Source organism: Phoenix dactylifera, chromosome 11 (assembly GCF_051530095.1).
Source record: "Phoenix dactylifera cultivar Ajwa chromosome 11, Ajwa_hap1_PhDact_Kaust_v1.1, whole genome shotgun sequence".
Classification (NCBI taxonomy): domain Eukaryota; kingdom Viridiplantae; phylum Streptophyta; class Magnoliopsida; order Arecales; family Arecaceae; genus Phoenix; species Phoenix dactylifera.
The window spans coordinates 28,819,576-28,842,382 of NC_143200.1; the positions used below are offsets into that span (position 1 = coordinate 28,819,576).

The 22,807-nt window shown below is 35.7% G+C and overlaps 1 protein-coding gene across 2 annotated transcripts; it reads left to right on the top strand.

Annotated features, from left to right (window-relative positions):
• The first annotated feature begins 1,331 nt into the window (after positions 1–1,331).
• On the top strand, positions 1,332–21,770 carry LOC103720434 (diacylglycerol kinase 7-like). Of its 2 annotated transcripts, none has more exons than XM_008810127.6 (12): positions 1,332–1,954; positions 3,951–4,073; positions 4,373–4,510; positions 4,597–4,682; positions 6,832–6,925; positions 9,911–9,986; positions 11,561–11,643; positions 15,904–15,974; positions 18,839–18,916; positions 19,155–19,242; positions 20,202–20,318; positions 21,286–21,770. In XM_008810127.6, the coding sequence occupies exons 1-12, from the start codon at positions 1,589–1,591 to the stop codon at positions 21,442–21,444; spliced, it is 1,479 nt and encodes a 492-aa protein (XP_008808349.4). In that variant the 5' UTR covers positions 1,332–1,588; the 3' UTR covers positions 21,445–21,770. The 2 variants fall into 2 exon arrangements, with proteins under 2 accessions (XP_008808349.4, XP_008808348.4); XM_008810126.6 differs by having other exon boundaries at positions 1,337–1,954; positions 9,902–9,986.
• Positions 21,771–22,807: the final 1,037 nt, after the last annotated feature.

A 22,807-nucleotide genomic window follows, 5' to 3' on the forward strand; every position in this document is an offset into this window, starting at 1 on the left:
TCAATCATGAGGCACAGTCTATCACTACCGTTCGTCAATCCGTGATGTTTGTCCTTTCAAACGCCCCTTTCTTTCCCTGTGAATCTACCAAAGTGCCATCACGCCCGAAATCTTCTAGAACAATCCCGAGGCCAAGATGACGTGTTACCAGCAGCCTGTGACAAGGCAAAGATCCGAAGGCAGAGATTCAAAATGGTTATTGCCTAATAGACATCCAATTAAATTAACAGCATTAATAAATCTATTTATTTTATATAAAAATCAGAATTACTTCTAAATAAAAACAGTATATATATATATTTATATATTTATATTTTTAGATAGTTATTATATCACATAAAATTATTTTAATTATGTGAAAATTTTGCCGACGTGATATTTAGATTTATTTATAATTAATAAATATTATATTAAGTTATAAATTAAAATATTGAATACAAAAAAATTTTAGAAGAATAATCGGTAGATTTTTTATACTATTACACGTCAGTTTAATTTATTTTAATTTTAGAATTTTTTTTAATTTACTCTAAAAAAATTATGTTACAAGATGCAACAATCTTTTTGAACCCATTTATTGCCTTATAGACATCCAATTAAATTAACAGCATCTGTAAACCCATTTATTTTATATAAAAAAACAAAATTACTTTTAGATAAACAAATGCATATATATATATATATTTATATTTTTAGATGGATATTATATCTTATAAAATTATTTTAATTATTTTTAAAAATTTTGCTGATGTGATATTTAGATTTATTTAAATTAAGCTAACATTATATTAAGTTATGAATTAAAATATTAAATAAAAATAAATTTTAGAAGGATAAGCAGTAGATTTTTTTATACTATAATATGCCAGTTTAATTTATCTTTAATTTTAGATTTTTTTTAAAATTTACTCTAGAAAAATTGTCTTACAAGATACAACACTCTTGCTGGACCACCGATGTATGACTCATAATCATAACATACAAACAAAGCTAATTAATTCCTTCCAATTATATTCTTTTGATTTCGAGTTCGCAGGAGTTCTTCTTAAAAAAAAAAAAAAAATGTCACCCAAGATAAATGAGCACCACAGTCCACAGAGCGTTGAGTGGAGGGGAAAAAAAAAAAAAAGAAGATAAAGTCGCTGTTCCCGTGCTGTCAGGCTCCCCGCGGAGCGGACGTCACAAGACATTCCAAACTTCCCTTATTCCGCCCGGACAAAACCGGCCCACGCCTAAGGTGGTTCCGTGGGCATGGCATTCCCGTAATTTCGTCCATTGACAGGGGTCATTCTGCTTCCGCTCTTTCAACCGTCAGCGCCATGGAAACCGGCATCCCGCTGCCCGTGGAAAAAGCCCAGGTAGCCGACGCCCTTTTTCCCCCCCGAATTATCATTTAAATTTTAATTATTATGCTTAAAAATAGTCAAACTTTAAGAAGAAAACAGTGTGGGAGGAGAAAAGAATAAAGAAGTAAGAACATTTATTATTAGAATCAGTTCTTTGCCCCCTTCTTGTTTCCTACTTCTTGTTTCGCCCAGTGAGGGAAGGGGGGGAGAGAGAGAGAGAGAGAGGGAGCGGAGGCGGAGAGATGTCGGGATCTGCGGCGATGGAGGCGGAGCCGGCGGCGGCTGCGGCGCAGGCGGCGGCGGGGGGGAAGGTGGTGGCAGCGAGGTCGTCGATCTGGGAGTCGATCAAGGGGTGCGGTCTCGCTGGGATGAGGATAGACAAGGAGGAGCTGAGGTGGATGATCTTGATGCCAGAGTACCTTCGGGTGGCCATGGCGTTGGCGGTCCGGAGCAAGGACTGGAACGCCGCCGTGACGACGGCGAACCGGAATAGCGACGACCAGGCGGCACCGGAGGCGCCTTTGGTGGTGTTCGTGAACTCCCGCAGCGGGGGACGCCACGGCCCGACCCTCAAGATCCGGCTTCAACAGCTCATGGCCGAGGAACAGGTCAAGAAACCAATCCCCCTTCTGTCTTTTACGTGTTTTATTATGTCTCTTGAAAGATTTTGGGTTTCGGATACATGGAGGGTGCTGTTTGATGAAAGATTCATGGCTAAGTTAGGCGATCATTTTAGTGCGTTTAGTACTCTTCTTGAGTTTCTGAAGTGATCTTTTAAGTAATGGTTTAATTAATGCCTGCTTCAGTGGCTTGAATTTCGCATAGACGTAGTTCTTTTTTGATCCAGAATGTGGACTTTAGGATATCCTTCAAGAAAGAACCTAGAAACGAAACTGAGCGACAAATTTAGAAATCTAAATCTAGCTTATCAAGAGACTATTGTTTAATTTATTGTTATTTTCATTGCTTAAACTTTTGTAATTATTGAAAATTTGATATAAATTTATGGCAAGAGCGTCACCATCTTTCAAGGCGAAAGATGCATTGCCAAAGATGTGGAGATCAGGTACCTGTTTTAGGCTGCATATGCACAGATTTCTATAAAATAGTTTTTTTTTAACTCTATACCTTTCTTTCATTTTATGTGTGTCGGAGCACCTGAATGTTTCCTGAAAGGTTTTAGGTAGAATCCATTGAGAGATTTCTTGATGAAAGATTCATGGCCAAGTGAGGCAATCATTCTAGTGCCTTTAATATGCCTTTTGAGTTCCCGAAGTGTTCTTTAAGTAGTATTTTGCTTTATTTTTAAAGATGAACAAGCATCTTCCGAGCCCTTGGTCAGTAGCTCAGATTTCATATGGACTGACTTCTTTTCTGATCCAGAAGGTAGGCTTTAGGAAAGGAATTGAGTGGTAAATTACAAATCTAGCTTCTTGAAATGGGTGATTTTTGGGCTCATATCCTTCAAGGCCAAAGATATGCTGTTCAAGGATCAAGAACAGTTGAGATTAGGTGCTAGTCTTAGAGTGCATAGCTATGCACATATTTGTATCAGTTAGGTAATAGGTATTTCCCTTCTATTTTTATCTGCATTTTGGAGCACTAGAATTTAATTTAGTGAAACTATTGCTGGAGGATGTAAACTGGTTCTTCATGTTTCTTTTGAAGGAATGGGAGTTTCTAGTCAAATTTTGTTCTCTTGCTTACATTCTTAAGTAGTAACCTTCTATGCGGAAAAGGACCTCTGGTTTGAGATGATTGATTTCTTTTTTGGTTTCTTTACTTGCCTGTTCTTTTCTTTTTTTTGGTTTCATCTTAATAGAACGTTGCATGGCAGTTCTTTCTCTCTGCTCATTTTCTTGGAAACTTTCCACATATTTTTTTGGAAAATAGAAACGAAAGAAAAAGGGATCACATATTTATCTTCAAAGATTAATGGGTTCATGACCCTGACTACAATTCTGAATCAAGACGCTAATTGAATTATAAGAATGTTACAAGAATTAATATTTGAATATGAGCAGCAGACTATCTAAGAAGCGAGATGATGGGACCATAGTGGAGAAAAGCTAGATGAATTGGTTGATGAGTGTCTAACAAAAGGTAAGGACACAAAATACTAGGATGAAATCTGAACCAAAGTTTTGCAATGACAGTGAAAGAACTGCTAAAGTAAAAAAGAAAAAATTATAGGAGAGATAGAACTGAGGCAGCTACTTTATGCTTAATGCTGTGCCCGGAGCTTGGTATACATGTGCAAACTTACAGTTTACTATTCTAATTGCTGAGAGCTTAATACTAAAAGCATGGTATATATGCTTGCATAAAGATCTTATAACTAGTCATCAGGATGGATTGCATTATTTTTATTTATTATTTTTCCAGTAGATGGGAAACCTAGCAGAGAAAGAGTTGTTTTGATAGCTTTTCCACTGACACCATAGGCATTGCTTGGACATCACAGGTTTTAGCTGTGCAATAAGATATAAGTTATGGATATGAACTGAGAAGGCTGTGTATTATATTGAGGCAGAATAGTAATGTTATTGCAGGAATTAATGTTAGAATGTTTTTTTAAATGATTCGTTTATATCTATGATGCAGGTCTTTGATCTTTCAGATGTGAAACCTTCTGATTTTGTGCAGTATGGTCTGACTTGCTTGGAGAAGTTGGCTGATCTTGGTGACAGTTGTGCAAAGGCCACTCGTGCAAAGCTGAGGGTTATAGTATGTTATCTTTGATTGAAAAACTAGTCAATATTTTATGCTGTTAGCCAAAACCTAATGCGTGCATATGGTTGGCAACAGGTGCTAGTGAATGACATGATGCATGCTTTTGGAGTTTTCCTATTTCCACATTCTAGGAACATAAACCATTTGTTTTCTTGTTGAACTTTATCAGTGGCATGTGTTAGTCAGCAAGTCATAGTTTTTTCTAGTTCTAGGCTACTCATTATTACCCCACCTCATGGTGGTTTCCTTGTTTGGATATGTGTGAGTGATGAATGCACGGTTCTGCTTGGCAGGTTGCAGGAGGCGATGGTACGGTTGGTTGGGTATTAGGAGCTCTTGCAGAACTTTTTGTGCACAAAAGAGAACCAATTCCTCCAACTGGAATCATTCCACTTGGAACGGGCAATGATCTTGCAAGAAGTTTTGATTGGGTAAGGATTTCTTTTTGCTGCTATTTGGTTTGATCGTTATAATTTATCTGAAATGCTATTAATTCACATGAGTAATATATCTGTAGGGTGGTTCATTTCCATTTGCGTGGCGATCGGCAGTTAAAACTACTCTCTACAAGGCAATCACTGGCCCTGTTTGCCGCCTCGATAGGTAAGAGTTATCTTTATTTGAAGATAAACCTAGCCTTCATTCAAAGTCTTCTGTAGAATCTGCACAAGGGTACAAACAGATTGTCGCATGGTTATTTGTTTGTTTAATTATGCAAAAGATGTACACATCTATGCAAGCTTTGCTAGCTAATGCATAGTCTATTACCAAAAATGCATTCATGGGAGAGACCTTATCAGGACTTTCTTCTCTGATGCAAGACAAAGGAAAATGATTTGAGGGAAATTTCTGATAATTCAGTATTTGTTTGTGTTGTATTTTCCCTTTTTAGTGGGTTATCTTTTTCTTGTAGCTCCATATTTTGTAAACAGTCAAATTGTAGGCAGTAAATGAAAAACAAAAAACCCATGCATACATGGTGCAAAACAAATTGTCAGCAATCTATAAGGGACTCCATGTGACTAGACAGCCTTTTTTTGCTTTTAAATATTAAAACTATTAGATAGAAAATGACTAGGATATATGCATAAACCACAAAATATATAAAAAAAAATAGTGAAGTGTTGTGTAACTTTGTCTCCAAGATTCTAGAGAACCAGGGGGAGTTTCCATTTCGTCATCTGACAAAGTTTTAGGTGTCCTCTATATTTATAACATGGAATCAAATGTGAAAATCCCATACATTGCTAAAGGAATAGCTTTCTCCAAGCGAAATTTGTTCTTATTAACTTTATATTCCATGTGGATGTGATGGTGATGTCTCATGAGCAAATTGCTGCATGCTAGAGGGATGCTGCATGGTAAGGTATTGTTTGAGATGCACAGTTTACTAGGAATTGCTGCTTCTCTATACATATTGCTTATGTTATGCTGGTCTAATATATAGTCGACCAACATATTATTTCTTGATTTCTTCTATACTTTTCTGCGATTGTAAAATTAATGGCATTATTGTTTGCACACCCTTAACCAAAATCTGTTTCGTTACTAACCACCCGCTATACAAACATCGATATGTTGATTGCCTTAATTGAGAGTGTGCTTGTCTGCATTTTAGTTCATACGATAAGAGAACAATTTTTTGAGTGTCACTTTGTTCTACTCTTTTTATTCAATTATTAATTTCAGTTAGATTGGAAAAGCCTCTAGCCAGCTTCCTATTTTGCGATGGGCATCTGGATTGCATATTAATTTGCAGATTTTGGGAACATTTTCATGATGGTTCTGGAAAAGTGAACCTTCAAAACTTAAATACTCTGATAAGCTAGTGAAGTTCTGTCGTTCTTAAGCATAATTTCTGCGATGTGCAATGCATGTGGTTTTGCTCCAAAGAATTGGAAAATTTAAGGAATGGCCATGAACTCAACAGTCAAGAATCCCTAGAGTAGATTTTAACCTCATATTATTTTCTTCTTTTTTTAAGTCATTGTTAAGTGAATAAGGAGGCACACTGTTTATTCTCTTGCACCATTTCTTTTGGGTGCTGGGAAGTGGAGTTGGAAGTAAGGGAGCAGAAACATGTCCGGTGACTACGGCCTAGCCCTGGGACACTGTGCTGTTGTAGTAGGAATGTTGATTGTCATTTGACATAAACAGAATATTCCTAGTTGCAGGATTGATAAGCTCTTTATTGAGAAATGTTTGTACTCCATGCTAGAGGTCACTAACCGTATGGATACATTTATTATTAGAGGAATGTTGTTGTGCATGACTGCTGCCTACTCTGCTGATACCTAAATGCCTAGATGGACTAGACTGACCCTCAAAAAATGATGCATGACTTTAGAATGTGATGATAAGCTCCAAATCATGCTTAATTGATGTATAGTAACAGATACATGAGATTAAGACTGCAAAGTGATGCATTATTTTCTGTTCCTTGACTGATCATACCATGGGAGTGCTCAGCTCCCTAATAGCATGGTACTTCATTCGATACCTTTCCAGTATGCTTATTGTTCATAATCATCAGCATAGTCTCCATTTATAATTGTCAGATGAATATTGTTTTTGCTCTGTCATATTGGCAAGACTCCCTTTTGTTGGATTCAACACCATGACTGTTTCCTTGATGCATTGACTTGACTGTTTTAGATTCTACGTCATCATTAATAATTGAATTTTTTCTTGTTTAGCATGTAATGCATTAAGCCATCCATGTTGCACAATTTGAGTTGTAATTGCCTTGCAGTTGGCATGTTGTGGCTGTGACACCAGATGGAGAATCAATAGAACTACCACATTCTCTTAGGCGAATGGAAAAATTTGCTTTTGGTCAGGATCAGGTTGGGATTGCAGATATTATTTTAATTTCACTTCTGCTGCATGGTTGCTAATTCTCAAAATATCATGAATTTACAATTTCAACTCAACTCTTTGTTATTTATGCTTCCATGTCCTTATTTTCTTTACACCAGAAATATGGAAAAGAATGCATTTGGAAATTAAATACATGGTTAATGCATTGTTGCTGTTCTTGATTCGATTAAAATGACCGGGCAATTGATGAAACAGATGAGCTTATCACCATGGCTTCTGCCTTGCTTTTAATTTGCAAGATTTTCAATGTCCTCTGATTATCTTAGTTCTGCAATGTTCTTATAGCCCTATCTCATATCTACTTTCCTTCTTTATATAATATAACTCTAGTCCTTGAAGTAAAGTTAGTTTCCTTAACCCAGCAATGCAATTAACATTTGGGATAAGGTGGCATAAATTTACAAATCTCTTTGCGCCTACAGGTAATCCGTCAATATGAGACATCTCAAAATTAACAATTTCATGCTACATTTGATTGTGGTTACCACTTATTCTACTCTAACCTGCCAAACTCTGGAAAGTAACCAATTTGTTTTGGGGCTAAATTAGCCATGTTAAAAAAGTTGGTAGAGCTACTTTTTCTATAGAGCAATTTTTTCCACCTAATCCAGAGAAACTATTTGAACATGTAGGGTCGAGTAGTTTATTCGAGACTATAGCGGGTTTGGAGTAAATTAACCCATTCCGCAACTCATTCTCGAAAAAAGAAAAATGTCTGCAATCAGATGCAGACTTTGGTGGTGAAATCCATTTAATGGGCAAAGCATTGCATCAGGAATGTAGAAGAGATATATTTATGTCCAAAGCAAAGTTTTATTCTTTTGTGTATGCAAAACTAGAACATGCTAGTTTATTAACTCTTGGAAAGGTGATATCATGATTTAATACAATACATCTTGTGGCGCACCATATTTCAATTATTTAAAACTTGTTATATTTAATACCATTTCCTTGTATTATTGTACCGTCGATCATGAGTACCAAGAACTACATGTTCCATACATCTTGTTATATACGGTAAACACAGTTGTGAGACCAATTTGACCAAAAGGGGAAGCATAAGTGGAAATGCTCAGGGACCTAAAATCTATTTTTAGTACTTACAAAACAGGATTGAGAGAACAACGTGAAACTACTGCAAACTTGTGTTTAGAGGGTTCCATATGGTCTTCCTGTGATTTTCCATGTGTTCCCACTTGATTACTTGTTTCCATGAGATTTCAACTCGAATTATCAATTTTAGAAAAAGAGAGAAAATCTTGACATATTTTTAATCTAGAGTTTCCAGGTATTCAGAAAATTTTTATGCAATGATAAGTCGTACAGGTCGACGTCATGCAACTTTTGTTTCAATTAATAATACTGGAGATGCTAGAGGCAGGATAAAGCTTCCAAGAATTAGGGCCACCATTAGAAACATTATAACATTTATGGCTTTAATAAGTCCAATTTCAAGCACATCTAACCTGGGTGGGTGAAGGAGAGGACTCTTTATTACTGATCTGTATATCTTTACTTTTTTTAAGGTTTTGCATGACTATGCTTACTTTTCAGTTTCCAACCAACATAAGTGAAGCATATTTATACATGTTATGTAATAGAATGACACCATGCATCAGTCAAATATTAAACAAGAAAGGAGAAATCTATGTGATTAGTGGGTGTAAAGAGATTTGGAGACTTTGCTTTAGACCAAATATTGGGGCCTTGATGCATTAAGATTTGGTGCATGAGAAAAGCTTGACCTTTTGCAGAATTTTGTAGTTGTATATCTTTTCTCTAGGGTAGTGACAAAAAATGTGACCTTTCACATTATATATATTCTACCTAAGTATAAACTTATATATATATTTTTAGGTTCTTTATTTTTTTTATTTGTAGTTGCATATATTATTTTGAGATAATGACAAGGCTCCAAGATCTAAAAGGGCAATGCAATGTATGCTCATCTCAGTCTTCTTTGTTACCACAACTACTGTTAACAAGTTTTGTGGTAGGTTAATGTAGAGTTATGATGTATGAGAGTAAGGGTACTCTCGAGTTCGCAACTGAACTGTAGAGGTCCAGCTCTTCAATCAAAGATAGTTCATGTATTGTGTGATGGCCTGTGACTGAGAGGCATCTTGGTCATACACAAGGTTCGCCGTACTGGTCAATACCATATCGTACCAACACCGAATAGGTATGCATTCTCATATCGCACCGACACTCGATACGCCTCGCCCTTTCGTACCATACTGCATACCGATACTGCAATATGATGGTACCAGTACAAGTCCGGGACCGCGATGGCGAACCTTGGTCGTATATATCCTTCCTATCCCATGACCCCCTTAATCATGGCCTTTGCATTGATAGGCAAGTGGTTGTGATTGAGTATTGGGCCTCTCCAGTTTAGCTGCAAATTAGGGAGGATTTGAACTCAAGTGATGAATGCTGCTTTGCTATTGACCTGTGTCAAGGGCGCTACTCAGATGCGCTATCTCATCTGAGTACTTTTTTCTGATTTGTTCCTTCTAGGCCATACGAGCACTATGCTTAGCTGAGCTTTTTCCAATTACCATTATACAAGACCATAACACCTCTGCATCCTATTTTATTTGATTTTGCATTACCATTGAACTTATGTTAGGTGGCTTGTTTATTCCATTGTTAGTGCTTGGGGGTTTCTGTCATGTTTTAATCTCATCAATGAGGCTCAATTTAGTTATATTTCTTCATTAGCTGTCAAATGATATTTGTTATAGTTTTCTCAATTTCTTATTGAATGATTTAGCAATTTCTTGAAGGGAGTATGAAATACTGATGCTAGCACCACAATTTGTAATTTAGAATCTATAGTTCTATACAGAGCACTATGTTTCATTATAATGATAGAAATTTTAGCCTTTTCTACCTGATGAACACATTTCTATGGTATTACATGCTTGAAAGAATTGAAGTTGTTGCAGGATGTGGACATTGATGGAGAGTTGCCAGAAAAGATTTCTTGCTATGAGGGAGTCTACTATAACTATTTTAGCATTGGTATGCTTTAAGACATGGTGACTTCAAATTTAGTTGACATGTTGCATCATTCACATTGATTATTATCATCACGGATATAATTTTGGATTAAATTTATGTAGTTCTAATATACACAATCTTTCTATGCGATTTTAACTCTATAAATCATGGTATGCTGTACCGTACTGGACGGTACCGGTATTAGTGGCGTACCGATCCTCGGTACACCAAAAAAAATTCTGTACCATACTGTACCAACACTATGCTAGTGTGACACCAGTGCGGCGAACCTTGCTATAAACTGTCATGAACCCATGTATGGGCTAATCTTACCATTTAATCCATGAATGACTCATCTTCTTTCTGTACTGATACTTCCAAGCAAGGGGAACTTAACTAATTGGAGATGGTAGCATTATTAGGTAAGAAATGAATTCCTGACTAATTGATCCCAACATCTTGAATTCTTCTTCGCCATTCATCCTATTAAAAGTTCAACTGCATCAGTTCAATCCTTATCAAATTACATCTCTCAACACTTATCAACGCTTCACAGATACAGATCTAAGCAGATGGGTTGGATTTCGATTGCGCATGCGGCTGATTTGTTTTTGTTATATTAGCTTATATAAAACAGAGCACTGCTTCAACTGGAAACCACTGGCAACACAGACTGTGGCATGTCACTTACACAGAACTCCCTAGTGCTAGGCTGCCAGCAGTAAATTAATTTAGTAATTATTTTAACGTTTGAGCCTCTCTAACCAATATTATTTCTTCAGTGAAAAGTGAATGCACGGAAACTTGTTTCTAATCAAATTAAAATCAAAAATATAATTTTTCTTTTCGAAACTACCTAAACTAGTCCATTTCTAATAATAGATAATTGTAACTTTGAATGTGTACTCTGCCATTTAAATTGATTGCATTTATTATTATCTATGAGCATTTATAGAGAAGGGTGTCAAAATATCATGATAGCATTTCTTGGTATATTGTGTATTTTTGCATTAATGTATTTGATTTTATTTTTTTTTACACTGTACTGCCATTTTTTCAAGCATCCTTAATCATCTATGTAGGTAGTCTTATCCTCGACCTCGGCCTCCTGCCAATGATGTGGCTAATCATCTTGCTTCAAGATGTCATCAGCTCATATTTCTTGAAAAACAAAAATAATTACAATGTTGTTCTATGTATTGGGGAAGCTTAATTTGAAATGTAGGTTAGGCTAGGGCTATATTGTGCTGTGATCTTGTAGTTGATGCTTATTGTACTTCTATGTGCTGTGTCAAAGCCAAGCAAAGCAGAACAAAATGGCTATTCACATATTCACCCTACCTCTATTATTGAAATATTGCTTTTCACATTCTGCCTGATACGTCACCAAAATAGTATATTCAGTAAGCGCCCAAAAAGCGACTGCTGGATGATGCAAAACAAACAGAAATAGGAAAGAAAGGAAATAGAACTCCTCATGATTGCTGAAATCTATTTAACCTTGTTTGATGAACTTCCCATCATTAATTATTAGTTCGTGATTTTTTTTTTTTGGTGCCAGCAGATCCTTACGTTTTTGGTTTTGTTGAATGCAGGAATGGATGCTCAAGTAGCACATGGTTTCCACCAGCTACGTAATAAAAAACCATACCTTGCACAAGGTCCAATTGCGAATAAGGTCTGTTCTGATTTTTGTTAATTAATTGTGATGCACATCCCTACTAGGCATCAATTTAGCTTAATCATGTTGTCCTTACTTTAAGTATCTAACTTCTTCATCTTGTTTGTTATATTGTCAATTCCCTTATTTCAACAGACACATCAGCTTATTATCCATTTACAAAATTGCTCAATAATAATTTAGAACAACCTTTTCTTTTGGCATGTTATTACCCCCTCTTCACCCACAAACAAAAACAAAAATTAAAAAACATGGAAAGTAAACTTTTTTATTTCCTTGATGTAGTTATAATAAATGGTCTTTTGCTTGCAGTTTTTAATTATTGTCCGACACAGACCTAAAGCATATCTTTATGTCAGAGATGATACAGATAATATTCCCTAGCGAAATATCTTTGTGGAGGAACATATGGCATTTTTTATTATCCCAACAAATCAGGCTTGGTAAAAAAGGTCATTTGTGTCCTAATATATGAGCTGGTTCAGATGATGCTGCACATGGAAGGAAAGTCAGTGGCCCAAAAGAATTATAGGATCATCTCATGGTGCTTGATTCTAGTTATCACAGGCAATGAGATGGAAACATTGGTGTTGTCAGTGTGGTATTGAAATATGACCAAAATTAATAACGACTTCTGTCATATGTCAGAAGAATGATTGGATGAATGTTTGCAGGTTATGCTTATATGCAGGTTGATTGGAGAGACGGGGCACAGACTGCAGAATATTTACTTGGTTTGGTAAACTTGTTGGAACAAAGTACTAAACAATCGGTTGAATTGCTGCAAAATTTTTGAATTTTACATAGGACATGGATGAGATGTTGGCATCATAATTCACGCGGGATACTTCATTAAAAGTATATAGCTCAATTATGGATGAGATTTTTGGAATCCAAAGAATGGGTTAAGATTATTTAGATAGATGTTTGAGAGCAAATGGTAGCTTAAGTTAAAAAATGCAATTATATCTTGCCAGCTATGGTGGGTGGATTTTGCATTCATGCTTGCAGGTACATGTTACATGAATGTGTATCCATGTGCATGTGAAGCCTACGTATACTTAATCCTTGATTGTTCTTCCCTATTCAATTTTTTTGGGTGATTGTGTGTTGGGGATTTGCTACAAAAGAATCTGATACTATACATGTCAAAGATAGAAATTGGGAATATATGTCCCAATATGTGTTGTCATGGGAAATCTAACATAATGATCTAACCTGAACTCGATGGATTGGGGTGTGTATTAGCTTTTTTTTATAATGATCTAACATAAACTTGTGTTTTGTAAGTTACTGTTATAATCTAATTTTAAGCAAGTAAAAAAAAAAAAGAAGCTAAAATACTATTTTGACAACTAACACATCCTTACAGTAGTTATTGCACCAAAACTTGTAAACAACTGAACAGGTATTAAACTCCTGAAACTTTATGAATTACCACAGAGAATGACTTGATGGAAACGTGAAGTTGATTCCATGAAATTATTTCATATTTGGGATAAGATCTTCTTGGCGCCCTATAAGCAAATAACCTTGATCTCCCACCAAACCTTTGTGCCAAGATGATGCTCATATTCACTTATTTTCTTGCACATATGCATCAATAGAGTTGATATAAGCCATACCGTCATGCATTGTATGTGGATGCTGCTTTCTTCTGAAACTATTGATACTAAGTGTTTAGGTTACCTTTTTTCCTTATTTTCTATATACTTGTACCTTTTATTGCTCAGACGATTTCCAATAGAATCTCCACAAATTCACTGAACACTTAGTGTAGGTTAATGAGCTTGATGTAGTAAACTACTGGAATCTAATATAATTCATGAATGCTTACATCAAGTGGCTTATGGAGAAGGTGGTTTCATAGTTGAGTGTCTATCTTCTTGTAAGCATAAATATCTTTGTATCCTGTCCTTGGTGTACTGTTAAACCTCATGCGCTGTTGAAGTTGCATATGTCTGACCCATCATTTTCCTTAAATGCTGATAGGATGGCATGCCATTCAACATCCCATCTTGTGTTCATATGCTCATATTTGCCTGGAAAGCTCCAGGCAAGGTTTTAAAAACCACTGGAACAGGGTGCTATGAGCAGTGCCGTACCGCTTTGGCAGAAAACCAGCACCGGTATGCAATGTATCAATATAGGTCATGTACCGTGTGTCTGTACCCGATACCAGACCGGTTTTGTAAAAAAACCAGTATGCCCTCTGGTTCTAATTTTTAAAGCCTTGTGTTCAACAATATGCATTGTTTGTCAAAGAAGTAGTAGATTTCCAAGTTTGACATGCCTTGACTTGATCACATTTTAGAACTTGCAGTTTTGTTTCCAGCCATACATGCCATCTGAAAACTTAAGCTGATGTGAAAGAGGCTTTGGGCATGAGAACATTCAAAATGTCAAAATGTCTTTAGCTTATTTGTGAAGCATGTTGCATAGAGAAATCATCACTAATGACATTGACGTATTACTTAATGGGTTTTCTCAGTTAAATGTTTCTATCATTATTTTGTTTGTTAGGTATTATAAAGTTTTAACTTTAATAATATTCTAGAATGTTCCGGAAATGACCCATCTTCAGATTGGAGTTTGTAGGTTAGGTAATTGATTTTGGAAAAGGTTGAGAAAATGTCTTAGCAATTATTCTGGTGCTACATTATCTTCTAAGTTACCTAAAGTGATTAGCATTTGCAATTGCAACTGCAGTTCTAGCCTGCCCACTAGTCTTGCATTTTTTGTGGAATATGAATATGTGATCTGAGAGAAGGCTTATTAGTTTCTTCCTACTTTGGTGCCATAACTAGGGGCAGCAATAGGATAGGTGCACTGCATTTTAAGTTCTTGCGGAGGGAAAGTATGGACCAGCTGTGATTACTTGTTCCCTCTAAAGACTCTTCTTTGCAGGCAGTCTCTCAAATATATCCATATGCTAAACCCAATTTTTCTGTGGAACCGGAGAAACTACTTAAGTGAATAATGTGGAGTCGGACCTAATGTTTTGTGTTGATTTCAGAGTACAAACTCATGACTATCAATGACCATATCATGCTCATGTTTGGGCCTAGAGGACTGTTTTTTTATCCTCAAGTAGGTGAACAAATTGTGGGGGTTTGGCAAGAAGTATTCATATACCATCTCGAGTAAAACTTGAGACTTGGTCATGTTTTTTAAGATAAAAATGAATATCGTCTCTTGCTGCATGTGTCTTACTTTCTTATTTATTGTTATAGGTTGCCAACTTCTACCAAGACCTGCACATATATCCACTATTGATAACTGTGAAATGCAAATTTGCTAAGTATGCTTTCAAAGATGATTTTCCTTCCCAATTTTATATTTTTAAGAGAGTCCTGCTTGTCAGGGAATGTTATTCTTACTGATGGTTTGAGTGCATTCTACTCATCTTGGCCTTTTGGCCTTACCTGAAACCTGCATGTTGAGGCATATATATGTATTATGTAGTTCCAGATATTATTTGATATATTTTTATAATATTCTCACCATGCTGGTGAGTGGTGACCATTATTTTTGTACATGTATATTTACCTTGAGCAATAGCTTAGAGATAACTATGTTCAATAATGCATAGGTATATACATATATTTTGTAGTTTAGAATGCTCTATCTTTTGGGGCATATCTCACCATGTTGGTGACCAAGCTTTTTCTACTTGTAGATTTACCTTGAGCTATATCTTACAGTGACAGGCACATTCACGAATTTGGCTCATCTTCTCTGCACCTAATTCTGCTTGGACCCATCTATGTGAATATTATTTCCATCTGCTAGTTCTCACACCTCTCATATATTAGTATTCATAGAATAGGTCTGCCTCTTATCTTTTACATGTTTCTTTGTTGGATATTGAAGAATATAGAAAACATTTTCCTGGTTAGTACCTTTTGTTGTTGCTAAAAGTTTTGCAAATGTAGTTCCAAGGTTAAGGATGTTAATTCAAATACCTCCTCCCACCTACCAAGGGAGGTCAAAGTATCCTTTCATCTGATTGGTATGCTTCTGTATTTTAGGCCATTCATGCTCAAACTATCTAGAATATCTTCACAACCAACTCTGGTTACTCCTTAACTAATTTACTTTGTCAGCCATATAAAATAATTCCATACTTATATTTGTTGTTCGATTTTCTTCTTTTCTGTGTTTAGATTATACTAATCAGGTTATATGAAGTTTGAGACTTTGATTATCAATTTTTGTCAAAATGCAAGATATCATTTGAGTTTCTTCTTATTTCAGTTGATTTACTCCAGCTATAGCTGTACCCAGGGGTGGTTCTGTACACCATGTGTGAATGATCCAGGCTTAAGGTTAGATATTAATCACTCACTTTTTTTTCATATAAACTTGTCATCACTTACATCCAATCATGCTCTCTCTCTCTCTCTCCGTGTGTGTGTGTGTGTGTCCATGCACACGCGCATGTGCAGTGAGCGCTCGTGCATGCGTGTGTCTGCATGCACACACCACATCTCTTAAGGGAAATAAAATTATGAGAAGTCTTTCATTTGTTGTGTCATCATATAAACTACATTACTATATTTGTATTATTGAATGAATTGCAAAGCATTCTAGGTATTGTAAACAGGGAGAAGTTATATAGAGAAGTACAGTAAGAAGAGTACAAAAGATATGGTTTCAGACCCTTAACAAGAAAGGGGCACCTTAGGATATAAGTAAATAACAATATATAAGTAAATGGAACATGAAACTAAAAATGAACTCCACAAATAGCAATGGAGATGTCCATGCAATCAACTATTCCCTTGAACAGACATAATTTTTACATGCCACTCCTTTGCAAAGCATGAATTGTTTGTTGGAATATGAAGTTTCAAAGATCATCATGATGAGATAAGGAGCAATCATTTACTCTGTATTTCCCTTACTATTCTTCCATATACTTCACAGCTGGGATGTTCTTCCATATGTTTTACATGTTAGTTATCATGTAAACCTTTTTATTGCTTACAACCACTATGTAGGTGATGGACAAAGTTGATTGATGGAAAAAGTGACAACATAAGTTTCATATCATTATTTCATTTAAATCTTTTCTTTTCTCGTACAGAAGACATCTATCATCCAGTTTGCTGCCACCTTGCTATGGTTCTCAGCATAGTTATTGGGCATAATGGAACTAAAGGTTCTCGTACCTTGCATTCCTAGATGCACTGATAGTTATTAAAAATAGTTATTAGCCATGATCCAACTACTAGTTGACAATACACCTAGAAAAGAAAAATGAGCAATGTCCCTATGAACCCCACCTTTATGTTCATCCATGTTTAATCCTTACTTCTAATTTCACCCAAAAAATGTGGAAAAGTGAGGTCCATCTCCTAAATTTCTCATTATTCAGTTTTTTGATTGAAGAAAGCATTCCACTTCTTCGAGCCCTGTGGACCAACTTAATGGTAATGCACCAATACAACCATATCATTTGCATTGCCAAACTTGATAGCATATTCATGTAACCTCCAAAAGATAGATTCTTCTCTGTTTGCTTTTTGACAAGCATCTCATGACCTTCAAAAGAGAGGAGATGACTCTTTCCTTATGGAATGTGATTAGTCCAGTATTTTTTCAATGTGGGTCTTAGTCATGCTATTTAGTCTTGCCTTCCTTAAACTACACCAAGTTTCTAAACAAGAGGTTTCTTAATTTATACACGATGAGTACATTATCTCATCCTAGACAAGAAATTTTATTGACATTCATGTAGAATTTCATCATTTGTTAGGCATGCTAGAAGAAATTTAAGATCAGTTAATCTGTTTAATTATAATTATAGTAACACGGTATGATTTAGATGTTGTAGTCCTACTTAGGTATGTCATTTGAATGCTTTGCTCAAGGATGTTGCATTCTTATAATTTTTTTTTCTGCATTCTCTGATTGGAAGTTATTTTGTGTTAAAAGTTGCATTTTTGAAATCTCCATTATGTCTGCTTATTGCTGTCTTTCTTAAGCAACACCAAAAGATATCTTGAGCCAGTTAGATTTGTCTGACAACTTGCACAATGTATAAGCTAACATTGCATATTCCGGTCCTTTAGAGAGTAGCTTTTGAAAACTAATGAGTTTTAAATTGTGTAAAAAGTATAGTACAATCTAATGCAGTCAACTAAAAGCCTCTTAGTATTGAAAGCGGTGGGTTATAATCACCTCCAAGTTGGATTGTTTATTTAATTAACTTGCCTGTTATCTGGACTTGTCTCATGTCTTGTCTCATTCTCTCTCATGTCTTGTCTCTCCACATGAGGGAGGTGTTAAGCCTCATAAAATTTTTTGATCCATTGCACGACAGCTCAAGCTTCCAGGGTCAAGTAATTAGTTATCACAATAAGATGTCCTTAAAAGCAAATTTCAGGAAGGGTGTGATGAAAGTATTGATGTGTGTGTCGAACTAACTCCTACTCTGGATCTTTTACAATGATTTGACTTATTGTATATGGTGGAGTACATACTTGTCCTCATGGATTTCGTTGTTGGAAGATCTCAACCTAATACAAGCACTATATGCATCACCAAAAAAAAATACAAGCACTATATGATGAGCCTTTTCTTGTTTTGGGTGCTTTTCCTTCTATTGTATATTGGGTGCTATGCTGCTGGGTCCTACAGAGTATCCACATTCTGCTGTCTCAAAGAATGATGGTATGATTAACAGCATATGGTTTCTTATATTTTTAATATGAAGATTGGAAAATTAGGAGCATTATATTGCATATTATGTGATGTGCAAATTGGAGGGGATTAATGAACCTTCAAGAAAACCAATTTGGGGTGTGTTCAGAATCTGAGCATTTACTTTGGATGGCCAGCTCCGGTTAGCTTAGAGATGAAAGAAGAATTATGGATTCTGGAAATCTTCCTATTCTTTAAAAGGGAGTTATGGCTATAGTTGTGCTTCTGCTTTCTTCTCTCAAAATTTGCTGAATCACTTCTGGAAATCTCGTATTCTTTAAAAATGCATTGTTCCTTATCTTTGCTTTGAGTTTTGTGGCCTTCAATCTTTGTAATAAAGGATGGAGGGTTGAAGTTTTCTTTTTTCTTAATATGCGGTTGCTTGTGTTCTCGTGCATATTAATTGTGCAACTTCTCAATAAAGCAATCTGGAAGATAGTGCTGCTTAATAAATTTGTGTTATTCTGAATGTAATATTTAACAGGGGTCTCAAGAACATTTTACGACTTTACATTAAAAGGGCCAATTGTGCAGATTGGGAGCAGATTCTGGTTCCCTCAAGGCAAGTTATAACTTCTCTTCATCTTACTGCCTGAATGGTCTAAGATCGTATAACGACACTATAAGTAAATTAATGTAGATCAATTCAGGAATACATGCTTTTATTTGTTTTCTAAATAAAACTTTATTTATAAATTTTCATTAGTATGATAATTGTTGAACAATTATGGGAAGGCTTCCTTATTAGTTTGATGCACCCCACCTCCCCAATGTAACTTCAATAAGGTTTTTGGCTGCAGTGTCAGGGCAATTGTGGCTTTAAATCTTCAAAACTATGCAAGTGGAAGACATCCATGGGGCCGACCTGACCCTGAATATCTCGAGAAGGTTCGCAGTTGGATTTCTTAATAGAAAGAGTTCTTGGTTACAAGATTTCATATATTGTTGAGTAATGTACTGTGTGACTGTGTGATGGATGATATCTGTCCATTTTGACTTCGAGGATGTTAATTCAATTATATGCGAAACCCAGATTTTCATTGTTTCACTACCTAATTAATGATAATTACATTATAATGCAGAGGTCAAATGAATAATCTTTATTAGCTATTTCCGCAACACCTAATTAAGAATAATATCATATATTGCATCAGCTAAATGGATATTCCTTATTAGCTATTTGTGCCAGAGGCCTAAGAGCTAATCTATATTTTATTAGTTGTTGTGAATCTAAAATACAGAGTAATGTTTGCCAGTTGGTTCTGACTATCTAAGCCCTGTATGCTTATAAATTTGAGTGACACATGAACTGTACCTAGCTTCAAAAGAATTAGATAGCATGGAGCATTTTGTAGAGAGAGTCGTACTTGTTAACTTTTCTGGATAGAGCCCCCTTTTTGGACTAGATTTGGTTGAATTGGTCATTTTGGGTCGCTTTGTTCTTAACTTCATATCCTAGTCCCAAATTATTATGTACATAACCCAAAGCACTTGGTTGCTAGGTTTGAAATCATGATGCCTGTATCGTCTTAACTGAAAAAAATATATAAATAGATGAACTCTTCTTTTCCATAAGCGCAGTTTTTTTTAGTTTGTTTACCTCAAAAACATGTTTAGAAATGAAGGTTATGTAATTGCAAAAGGAGTACCTATTATTTTAGAAGCTTCTCTAAGAATGCTCTCCTTGTTGGTCCATCTCTACTAACACAGAGAGAGAGAAAGAGATGTATTTACTGGAATGCAAGTCCAGGTTTCTATTCCTTTATCCTACACCCATTGTTCATGACATTTACTTCTATGCATAACTAAAATCTTGTACTGGCCTTTTTTTTTTCTATTTTTTCCAGAGAGGCTTTGTTGAGGCTCATGCAGATGATGGTCTACTTGAAATATTTGGAATAAAGCAAGGTTGGCATGCTTCGTTTGTTATGACTGAACTCATTTCTGCCAAGCACATTGCTCAGGTACCAGCATTATTTTGACAGTTTGACCCTGCAGCATTTAAGTAAGAACATAAAGTGAAATCTGACGCATCTTGTCCAACTGTCCAAGAAAATTAGAATGTATTAGCTTCATCTGTTGTGTACCACTACCAATAGTGTTCCCTGTTATTTACTTGTTTGGGTAATGCACTAACAAGTAACTAGTGATTTTATTCAAAAATTGATAGTCTGTAATTACTGTTACTCAAATGAAAGTGCAATTGCAATAGCTCATTTAAAGTGAAATGCCTTCAAACCACTTAAAACTATTCCTTTTGAGAAATCTGTAACTATTGTTTCTGAGAAATCCATCCAGTTGGTTTGGAGGGTCGACCCCTTGAAATTATTTTTGAAGAGTAAGGGAAAACCTTGGAAAATTATTATCATGACAAAAGTTCATGAAAGTTAATGCTAGGGGATGAATTTTACGAGATAAACTTCTGTATAAATTGAAAGACAAGTTTCCAATTCAATATTAATCAACACTCTGTTTTTGTTGTGCAGTGATAACTTCTAAGAATTCATTGTGCATATAGAATTTGAAGAAATTCAGAAATAGAAAAAAGATTCCAAGACTGTTTAGGGTGCAGAAGTATTTTTATTTTGATTACTCTTGATGCGAATTTGCCACTTGTGAAGCTACCAGAAGTCATGATTGCTTAATTAAAATTGTTAATTAAATGATAATCAACGCCATATTTTTTGTCATGCCATGAGATCTTTAAGAATTTATTATTAAAGTAGAATAAAATAAACTTCTATATATGAATAGCATGATGACATATTTTTAAAAAATTATTAGCATCAGTACTTTTTCCGAAGAACTTCATGTATGCTTTTTTAGTGACCAATTGTTGCTAACATACTTTAAATAGTTTTGTTACCAAAATCGAGATGGTTGTAATAAAGCTTGTGACATATTTGTAAAGAAACTGCTGGTGTCTTTCAGGCTGCTGCAATTAAGATGGAAATCAGAGGTGGCCAGTGGAAACAGGCCTATCTGCAAATGGATGGGGAGCCATGGAAACAGCCAATTCTGAAAGACTTCTCAACTTTTGTGGTGATTAGGAGGGTTCCTTTTCAGTCGCTTATGATAAGTGGAAAGTAATACCTAGAGGAAGATCATTTCATGCGACCATGAAACAGCGTGCAGTTCTGCAAGCTGTAATCCTGTCTTAAGTCACTACCAGGAACAATTGCCTTAGGAGAGTGCTGATTCTTACCGCTTAAAGTTGATATAAGTTCAGCTATCATCTCATCATGTATATGGGCTCATCGAGTCATGTACAGCATTCTAATGTCATTGATTGGTTCTTCTTCCTAAACTTCACCTATGGTTGAACAGGATCTTCAGATGTTTCATCTTTATGCCATGTTTGTTTCACAAATGCAAGTGATATCTGCAATGTGATAACGTTAGCTTTATAGTGCCAATAAGCTTCTTGTGATTTGGTAGGTGTCTGGTCTGAATATGAAAGCTTAGATTTAAGGAATGGAAATCTTTTTAAAGCAACTGCTGTTTTGTATCATTGCCAACTCTTGAGATATGGTGGTTCTTCCTTTTCTCACATTTGTGTGTCTCTGCTAACCACAATGGGTTCCGCTATGGCAAAAATCTGTGAAGGACTGCCTCACATTTGTAACAAATGATTGTTCACCGTTGGTACTGAAATTGATATGCTTAAGTAGGAAGGGGGAAGGATTGTGGAGGGAAACTTGGCAGGCTTAGCATCATGGCGTGAAGCGTTACGACTGTTGGTACTGAAATTGATATGCTTGAGTAGGAAGAAGGATTGTGGCTGGAAACCTCACAAGGTTAAGTTGAGCATCGTGGAATGAAAGAGTGTTAGGGCTGGTATCACATGTCAAAGTATCTTCATATCAATGAATGTGTCAATCTGTCTCACGAGGTTATCATGCATGTGAAAGTAGGGTAACTTGATTATCTGACAGTCTGGGCTGTTCAACGGTTCTCCAGGAACAATATGATAATGGTTTTGATGGCTACGCCTATACTAAGTTTATTTTATATATCCAGGTCAAGTTCTTATTAATATTTTGTTATTGTTGCCATTTATCTGGAATCTATTCATGAAGGTAAATTGATCCCTGTGATAGCTATCTTGTTATCCATTCCTTTTACAGGTTATAATCTCATAAATAACATTCCAATTTGACATTGTTTGCATTGCTGGTAAGTCATCTTTAAAAGTCATGCTTGAAGCTCCATGTGAAAGAATTGATGGCCTATACAGTATTCCCCACTGTTTCTATCGGTGTTTTAGATGCACTAATTTCTTCTGGAGATGTCATAAAGCTCAATACTTGTTTTTCCGAACATTATCTTTTTTATGAACGGACATTAAACTGCTGCTACACACTCATTACACTTAAACAGAATATTTAACATAGAAAGGTGACTTGCAAACTAAACGAAGAAATTAAAAGAATGAATATAGTGGTGGTCCTGA